General features: G+C 35.3%; 1 protein-coding gene across 1 annotated transcript in view; it reads right to left on the bottom strand.

Moving 5' to 3' along the window:
* The window catches only part of LOC107683467 (glycogen phosphorylase, liver form-like), a 16,274-nt gene extending 8,862 nt beyond the window's left edge, over positions 1 to 7,412 (bottom strand). The window contains exons 1-15 of the mRNA XM_016479528.1: positions 7,132 to 7,412; positions 5,484 to 5,585; positions 5,332 to 5,410; positions 5,130 to 5,233; positions 4,494 to 4,628; positions 4,298 to 4,409; positions 3,810 to 3,892; positions 3,445 to 3,582; positions 3,138 to 3,230; positions 1,745 to 1,891; positions 1,350 to 1,513; positions 1,153 to 1,267; positions 967 to 1,068; positions 602 to 749; positions 357 to 415 (exon numbers count right to left, since the gene is read on the bottom strand). Of these exons, the coding sequence (XP_016335014.1) occupies positions 357 to 415; positions 602 to 749; positions 967 to 1,068; positions 1,153 to 1,267; positions 1,350 to 1,513; positions 1,745 to 1,891; positions 3,138 to 3,230; positions 3,445 to 3,582; positions 3,810 to 3,892; positions 4,298 to 4,409; positions 4,494 to 4,628; positions 5,130 to 5,233; positions 5,332 to 5,410; positions 5,484 to 5,585; positions 7,132 to 7,374 (1,824 nt within the window). The 5' untranslated portion in view covers positions 7,375 to 7,412. The remainder of the gene's footprint in view (positions 1 to 356; positions 416 to 601; positions 750 to 966; positions 1,069 to 1,152; positions 1,268 to 1,349; positions 1,514 to 1,744; positions 1,892 to 3,137; positions 3,231 to 3,444; positions 3,583 to 3,809; positions 3,893 to 4,297; positions 4,410 to 4,493; positions 4,629 to 5,129; positions 5,234 to 5,331; positions 5,411 to 5,483; positions 5,586 to 7,131) is intronic.
* Positions 7,413 to 9,399: the final 1,987 nt, after the last annotated feature.

The raw sequence follows: 9,399 nt of genomic DNA on the forward strand, positions 1-9,399 counted from the left end.
GTCGTTCATGCCAGACTGGGGAGAGAGGTGTTGTAATAATGTAAAATATGTGAAAAATAATGTGTTTTTCGAACAACCTAGTATGAGAGCCTGTTCTAGTACACCCCCAAAACAAAATCAAGACTTTGTAAAAGACCATAATAGGACCCCTTTAAAATATATTAAAATAGAAAATGCTTGTTTTAAATTGTGATAATATTTTTACAGTATTTTGGATCAAAGAAATGCAGCCTTGGTCAGCATAAGAGACTTCTTTGAAAAACATTAAATCATTTTACTAACCCTAAACCTTTTGAACATGTACATATTGCAAATCAGTGCATGTGAGTGTGTTCAGAAAAGGTTGTTTGTTTTACCTTTCCACCGATAATCACAGTCCGTGGTACAAACGGTTTAATGGGGCTCCTTTTGATGCCTGTGTGTGAAACAGTTGAAACATTCTTCAGTATCTTATTTTGTGTTGCACAGAAGAAAGTCAGCCAAAGATAAGTCAATAATTACAAAATGTTCATTGTTTAGTTAAAGGAGTATCTAAAACATTAAATAAAATGACACAGCTTAATTAATGTGTGCGAGTGTGTGTTTGCGTTTCTGAACATACGGTTGTACATGGTGATGACGTGGAGGCAGTTGAGCAGCTGTCGTTTGTATTCATGGATTCTTTTCACATGGACATCAAACATGGATGCGGGATTTATGTCCACCTTGTACACCTTCTCTAAATACTGTGCAAACTTCAGCTTGTTATCCTACACACACAATGAAACGCGCCAAAAATGAACTGGAACTCACTAAGAATTAAAATGACCCAATCTTTTGACTAATTTCAGAAATGTCAGAAATGCCTAAAAGTACCTCAAAAGTAGTGAACAATTATATAAAGAGGAGGAAAAAACAAAGACATTATCTCCTAGATTAATAAGATCTACAAATTTATTGACATGGGAGGAGTGTGTGTTTTCTAACCTGTTTGACTTTGGCTACATCTCGGATGAAAGCATCGTAGTCAACCAGATCATTCAGCTTCTGCAGTTGATTTAGATCTTTCACATACTCTTCACCAATAGCCTATAAGCACACAAACAACACATATGAAAATTTTTTTTTTGGAAACTGAAAAAATATGTTATAAAAACACTGTGTGTGTTGGACCTCTGCGATCAGATCAGCGAGTCCTGGGTTGCAGAGAAGCAGCCAGCGTCGTGGTGTGATGCCATTTGTTTTATTCTGAAATTTCTCCAGTTCAAGCTCGCTGAAGTCTCGGAATCTAAAGGATCAAAATTTAAAGTCAGTTAAAAAAAACATTGTAGCATTGTATGTATGTAAGAGAGCAAGAAAGAGAAGCCTACACGTCTCTTTTGATGATGTCGGAGTGAATCTCTGCAACTCCATTGACTTTGTGTGAGCCCACAATGCAGAGATGAGCCATGTTTACTCTCTTTCCCCCTTCCTCCTCGATCAGAGACATCCTGCAGATTCGATCCATATCATCTGGAAACAGAGATGCTATATGCTACAAAGACACACACACACACACACACACATACACACACACACACACATATACATACAAAAACATTAATTTGGTTGCTGCTCTAAATGTAAGTGTGCAAATTCATCCACAAAAGTTTACTTAAATTGACAAATCCTCTACTTGGACCGTTAGAGCTGTCTTCAACTGGATAATGGCTTATAAATAATAAAGTAAATGCAGTTTTCCTGAGTTTCCTGTAAGTGTACTCACATCCAAGTGTATTTGGTTGATCCTGTATATGATCTGCAGGTGTCGGGGTAAAAGTTTCTCCATCAGTTCGACCGGCCAGCGCTCCAGAGCTTCAGGCAGAACCGTGTGGTTTGTGTATGCAAACGTTTGTTTAGTGATATTCCAGGCCTAGATACTCACACAGAAGAACTTATTTTCAGTAATCATGTTGCTTCGACAAAATCGACTGACTGTACAAAAAAAAAAAGTCTGCCCTAACCAGTGTTGTTGTTGTTGTTAACTACAACTAAAACTATTAAAAATAATTAGAATAACGCTGATATAAAATAATATTTATTAGATAAAAGACTTAAAAATTCTTAATTATAAGATTAGAAAATAGAAATGTTGCCCTAGCAACTAACTGAAATAAGTTGAAAAACTAAATGTAATCAAACTAAAACTTAAAGGTCCCATGGCATGAAAATGTCACTTTATGAGGTTTTTTAACATTAATATGAGTTCCCCTAGCCTGCCTATGGTCCCCCAGTGACTAGAAATGGCGATAGGTGTAAACCGAGCCCTGGGTATCCTGCTTTGCCTTTGAGAAAATGAAAGCTCAGATGGCCCAATCCGGAATCTTCCCTTTATGTCGTCATACGGGGAAAGGTTACCTCCCCTTTCTCTGCTTTGCCCGCCCAGAGAATTTGGCCCGCCCAGGCTGAATTTCGGGAAAGAGACTTCAGATACAGTACTAGGGACCACTTAGGCCTATATAAAAGCATCCAAAAAGCAGCATGTCACGGGACCTTTAAATAAAAACGAATTAAAGCCACTGTATATAGAAATAAAAAACTAATAAAAATGACAAAAGCATATTAATATTAAAACATACAGGTGCATCTCAATATATTAGAATGTCGTGGAAAAGTTCATTTATTTCAGTAATTCAACTCAAATTGTGAAAATTTGAGTTGAATTACTGAAATAAATGAACTTTTCCACGACATTCTAATTTATTGAGATGCACCTGTACTTAAAAGTATAAACATAAAACTAAAACTGAACATTTAAAAATAAAAGCTAATTCAAGCTAATATTAATTACAAGCTCCTCTTAAGAGACCTTTAGCCTGTTCTGACGTAATCTTGAAGTACATAGATTACATAAGTATGATTTCATAAAAGCTTCAACGCATTTTTAAATATGCTTAAGCTTTCAGGCCTGGCTTTGTAAACATTTTATATTAATTTTTGTTTTCTAATTTCCTCCTTCAACATTACTGAATACTGAATCTTAAAATCAATAGTAAAAATACTAAACATTTAAAACGTATGATATGAATGTTTTATCATTATTATTCTATTGTGTCAGTAAAAGTGTGTGTCACAGGATTATTAAAATTAGACAATCATGAATTATTCATAAATCTTACTGTGTCCCAGTCTAGTTTCTCAATGTCCACAAATATCCTCATCAGCTCAGGGATGGCCATAGCAGGATGAGTATCATTCAACTGGATAGCAACCTGGCACACACACACACACACACACACACACACACACACACACTCACACACACACGCAGAATCACACAAGTACACTACTTAAAAGTTCATTACAAAACGCAAAGCACTAATGTAGTTACTAGCGTGGGTGGTAAGTGCCTGCAGAATTACAGTGTGGAATGCTTGTTTCAGGTCTAGTGAGATGTTTAGTGTAAAGTTTATAGCAAAAACAGACCTTATCAGGGAAGCTGTCAAATGACAACGGTCCAGAGCAGTTCCTCTTTGAAGTCTTAAAGCGCCGAATCACATCTTGTAAAGTCGCTGCCACCACAAAATATTCCTGCTTCAACCGCAGCTCCTTTCCTTCAAAGAACTACAACACCCACAAATTCCAGTGTCAGTGTCAAACTACAAAATGACATAATGGAGAGTGTGTTTGGGCTACAATCTCATCTGGAATCAGATGCACTTACACTGGATAATTGAAACCTAATTTTCTGCACACAATAACTAATGCAGATTAATACAGTTTAAATGCAGAAAAGCCATTTAAACTTCAATCTGCCTGAGCACTCAGAGAAAAAGGGTGAAAAAACTTACATTGTCATTTGGATAGAGTACGCGGGAAATGTTTTCTGCTAAGTTACGGTCCAAAACTGCCTGAATGTAATCACCAACATTAACTGTGAAAAGAAAAGAGAACATCCGTCATTGAATTATTCCACAGAAATTCCAGTGGCACTGATTTCAGGTGTCTGATATTTAATATTTCATAGCGATTTCAATTTAATTTAATATTTAATAGTAATTTCCACTTCAAATGGTTAAATACTGGTTAAATTGACTGTTTAATATTTGATAGTAATTTAAATTAGTATAATTTCATATTTAACATTAATTAGATTCCATTTTAAATTGATAAATACTGGTTAAACTGAAAACAGACAAATAAAGACATGAATCGTTCACAACAAGACCAGGAAACAGGGTACATTTTAATTTTGAAGCTGACTTTAGTCAAAAATTGCTTTTATTGTGTTTATCTTATATGTAATATGGATTGGTAATGTGTTGTGTGAATGACTCACAGTCTCGCAGGTTGAAGTCGTTGGGTGCGCGCGCAGACCACAAGCGCATTGTGTTCACCGTGTTGTTCATGTATCCAGGGATTGGCGTGTCGTACGGCATGGCCAGGACCACCTATACCACAAACATGCATTACAAACCTGGCCAGGGTACCGCAATCTTGTTAGTGTGTATTTATTCGTGTAACTGTGTTGATACCTGTGTATCGACCCATTTCGGCTCCTTCCCATCCTCTTCCTCTACACGGCCATAGAAATGCACGGGCAGCATGAACTCAGGACGGGCTTTCTCCCAGGGGTTACCATACCTCAACCAATCATCCGCCTCCTCAACCTAATAGACAGTGATATAGCGATGATGAAAGAGGTCACCAGTTTCGATCTGCACTGGAGGACATAGTACTCAAATCTAGGGCAGGTTAAAGTTCAAATGTGTCTATTTTTTAAAATGAGCATTTTCACTGCACAAACACACCATTATCACTGTCCTTCTGCAAATAAATCGAGCCGCTGTTTCTTATCAGCCTACTGCTGCTGGCACAAGATCCCTATTGGTCCAGTATTATCAGCTCTGTGACAAGCTCACATGCACCAGGCCAGTGACCACAAATGCAGTGAACTCCTGGCCCATATACATTGATTTTTATGCAGACACTGTCCTACAAGTATTGCAAATTGCAGAGTACCCAAAATGTTGTGGAAATGCAATTTTTTTTTACCTAAAAATATATTTTTGCTATATGGGAAAGAACTACTATAGCTAACTGTATTAGGACATCAGAAGTTTGCATATGGGAACTTAATGCATAAATGAAGGAAATCTGGGTGAATTCACCTGCCAGCCATCTTTGATTTTCTGGTTGAAGATTCCATACTCATATCGAATCCCATATCCATAAGCAGCCAGACCCAGAGTCGCCATGGAGTCAAGAAAACAAGCTGTGGATCGCGCACGCACACAATAAATATCGCTAACTTATATTATGGTATATTATTTGTATAGAGTGTGAGAGAGAGAGAGAGAGAGAAAGAGAGACCAGCTAATCTTCCCAGCCCTCCGTTGCCTAATCCGGCATCTTCTTCCATCTCTTCCAGATCCTCCATATCCAACCCCAGCTAAAAGGAAAAAGAGAGATTTACAGAAAGCCAGACACACAGATGGATGGACAAGTGTTTAGTCCTCTCTCACCTGGTAGATAGCCTCATCACAGGCGTTCTGCAGACCCAGATTAATCATGGTGTTCTGGAGCGCCCTACCCATGTAGAACTCCAGTGACAGGTAATATACACGCTGAAGCACACAGAAATATATAGAACACACAAAATAAATAAATAAATAAATAAATAAATAAATAAAAATCTAACAGAGCATTCTTGCATTATGCATTGGGTGCAAATTATGCCAAATGATTTTTCATTACTAAAAAAAATTATAGTGATTTTACATAAGCTGTGCATAACTAGAAAAAAATCATTTACAACAGAAGGTTTAAAATTGTATGAATTTTCATAAGTTTTCCAGGACAGGAAATCACAATAAATACATAATAAATATAATGTTTTATTTTATTATTTGAATCCATAAAATTTGCTTGTTGTGTATTATGTTTCACCGATTAAAACACCTACACGTTACACGTTGAAACATAATGGTTGAAACGGCGCACGCACACTAAAAGCCTGTCAGTGCCTGATTCCTGGACTAAGTTATCTTTCGAGTCTGACTGCACTAATACTGTCAAAAACGCACAAGGTTTACATATAAACACAGTTGGTTATGTCTAAAGTGAAAGTACACCGTTGAGAAAAACAGATGCGTGCCTGTATATTAGATGCGTGTCTTAAAGGAACACTCCACTATTTTTGAAAATAGGCTCATTTTCCAACTCCCCTAGAGTTAAACAGTTGAGTTTTACCATTTTCGAATCCATTCAGCCGATCTCCGGGTCTGGCGGTAGCACGCTCTTGACTGAAGAACTTTAATACAGTTGCTTTAATAAGAATCCATAACTTATACAGTGAAGTGTTTATAGTGTTTTATTTTTATATTTGTTCATTCACTCTAAAAAATGCTGTGGGTTTTTCAACCCAACTTTGAGTCAAATATCGACTAACCCAGCTGTTGGGTTAAATTGTGACATTAAAATTTTAACCCAAAAGTTGGGTAAGTTCATATTTGGCCCAAAGTTGGGTTGAAACACCCCAGCATTTTTTTGTATGTTTGTTTGTTTTCAATTTCTTGAATGCTACTACTAAATACACCTACTGTACCTGAAAAATAATGCACTGTTTGTTTTATTTGTATATCATGTGTATCTTTGTTCTTATTTTTTGATAACAAGATAAAATAATGACAAAGATTTTTTATTTTTGCCCACTCTAGCCTAAATGTCTGCTATTCTTTTTTATTTTATATTTTTACCTTGTAAGGTTTTGTTTTTAAAATAGGGAAATTGGGCTGTACTGCTCAGACAACTTGCAAAATAGTTAAACCATCATGACAAAGAATCATCATAAAATCGTGAATCGTGATTTTCCTGAAAAAAAAATCGTGATATGATATTTTTGCCATATCGTCCACCCCTACACCAGACTTAATTAACCCGACTGACAGCTTATAACAGTGACAAAAAACAGAAACGTTCAAGAACAGTTCAAAATCATCATTAATACGTCTGAGTTAACGTTAAAATATTTGTCTTATATTTATATAAAAGGATATATTGTTAACGTAGGCCTAATACAAATCCAATTTTTCCAAATTACATTTCGATAATTAATTTTAGCTGTGGCTAAAAGTTTCAAACAAAAGTTACCACTTTTTTTTCTGGACTCACCTTCGGGTCGGCCTCATAGTAGAACTGCTGTGTTCGGATCCAGCGGCCCACCAGGTGATCACGCACCGTGTGCGCGAGCGCGAAATAATAATCGCGCGGCGTCGTGACGTTCCTGTCTTTGACCAGCGTGAAGTGCAGGTGCCGGTTAAAGCCCTTCTTCAGCTCTGCCACATTCTCCACACCGACGATCCCTCTGATGCTGATCTGCTTGCGCTTCTCCTGGTCCGTTAGAGGAGTCGCCATCCTGAAGATCAGCGGTTACACCGAGCGCCTGTGGTCACGAGCCCCATGTTTTTATAGGATTCACAGAGGGAGGAGCAGAAAGTGTATCTCTCTGTCTCTCTCTCTCTCATTGGACTTATTGAACTTTTTTTTTTTTTTAATCAACGACTTGACGTTAAAAATACTTTCCAAAATACATAATAATGCAGCTCACACAGTCACTTGAAGGCACATCTTATATGATTAACATGTTTTCAGTTTTTTAATTACTTGAATTTTAATTCATTTAATTTTAATTCATGTTGATATTTTTTTTTTTTTTTTAGGGCTTCAGTCAAAAATTAGCTTCTTTAGATAATAATATTAGAAGGAGAGAATTACTTCCAGCAATGAAGGCAGCCTGAGAGAGAGGTGACATTGCATATCTGAAATAGACAAACTTATTGTTCATCCACCTACCCAAAATCCACCAAAACAAAGGAAGGCAAGTGTTCAGAGTTTGGCTCAATATATTTATTACCAGCTATTTATTGTATTTTGATTAGGTTATTGTATACTACTCTTTATATTGATTCCAACAAAGAGACCTTTAAGCCCTTTGATTTCCCTACAATTGATTCTTATTATTTTGATGTTGACCCAGATATAAAATTTTTTCATCATTATATGCTTAAACTTTTTGTACTTTTTTATTGTATTTTTTGAAGTCTATGTAGGAATTATGATAATTTCATTCATTATTTATTTTTTACTGAAACACCAGTTTATTATTGCTTAATCTGAAACATGGTTAAATGAGAATTCTAGAGACATTTTTGAATTATCTAAATATAACTCGGTTCATTATTTTAACAGACTGGGAGGTGGAGTATCTTTGTTTTGTTCATGAAGATTATGAATTTGAAATTAGGGATGATCTTGCCTTAAAATCAGATAGAACTGCATTTGTCGAGCTCTTAGTTGGTTCTAGAGGAATAAATATTATTGTTGGTGTTATTTACCGAGCACCTGATTCCAGAATTCAAGATTTTAATGAAAGTTTGGGCAACTTACTTGATTTGATAAACAATGAGCATAAATACTGTTATATTTTAGGTGATTTTAACATAAATCTCTTAAGAAAGAAATATGATACCCCTACTGCAGATTTTCTTAATATTCTTTATTCTAGTTATTTTCCTCTTATTCAACCTACAGCACTTAAAGAAAATTCAGCAACTTTAATTGATAACATTTTAACAAATTCTCTAAGTGAAAGAATTAAATCTGGTGCTTTATATTCAAACTTGTTTAATCATTTCCCCATATTTCATTATTCTGTAATTAGGGTTAACAGGGTTAAACTATCAAAAGCAGTACAGCAAAAGAGAATTATGAGTAGGTTAAATATTTCTAAATTTAAAGATTTGATTTCTAATAGGGATAATCTGACAATATCAACAATATCAACAATTTATGACCATTATTAGTTTTAGTTTTAATAAATGCTTTCCAGTTAGTAGTTCTGAGAAGAAATTCAGTCAGGACTTTATAAATCTTGGTTTACAGCTGGAAAATGTTGAGGACAAAGAACAAACTTTACAGAAAATATGTTCTAAATCCTACTCCTCTCACCTATAAATCTTATATAAATGAATATATAACCATTCTCTTAGACCTGCAAAAAAAAATTTTTGAAAAATTTAAGAAATGTTCAAATGATATTAAAACCACATGGAAAGTAATAAATCAGTTGCTGCAAAGAGAAAAGACTACTTCAAAGCTACGTTCAGACTTTGTGGATGGCGACAATTCGTTTAATAGTCCATTTGACATAGCTCAAAAATTGTATGATTTTTTTAAGCTATTTTTTGCCATGATTCTCAAATATTTTAGAAAAAATAATATATAAACTGATTATTTTTCACATAGATTCAAAGTCTATTCTTTACAAACATCAATATGGATAAAAAAAAAAAAACACTCTTAAGTGGAAAGTTGGTTTTGGGAGTCCCCAACCAACAGGTTGACATGCATGCAAGGTCAAAAAACACTTTAAACACTTTA

This window comes from Sinocyclocheilus anshuiensis, unplaced genomic scaffold, assembly GCF_001515605.1.
Source record: "Sinocyclocheilus anshuiensis isolate Anshui unplaced genomic scaffold, SAMN03320099.WGS_v1.1 scaffold413, whole genome shotgun sequence".
In the NCBI taxonomy this organism is placed as follows: domain Eukaryota; kingdom Metazoa; phylum Chordata; class Actinopteri; order Cypriniformes; family Cyprinidae; genus Sinocyclocheilus; species Sinocyclocheilus anshuiensis.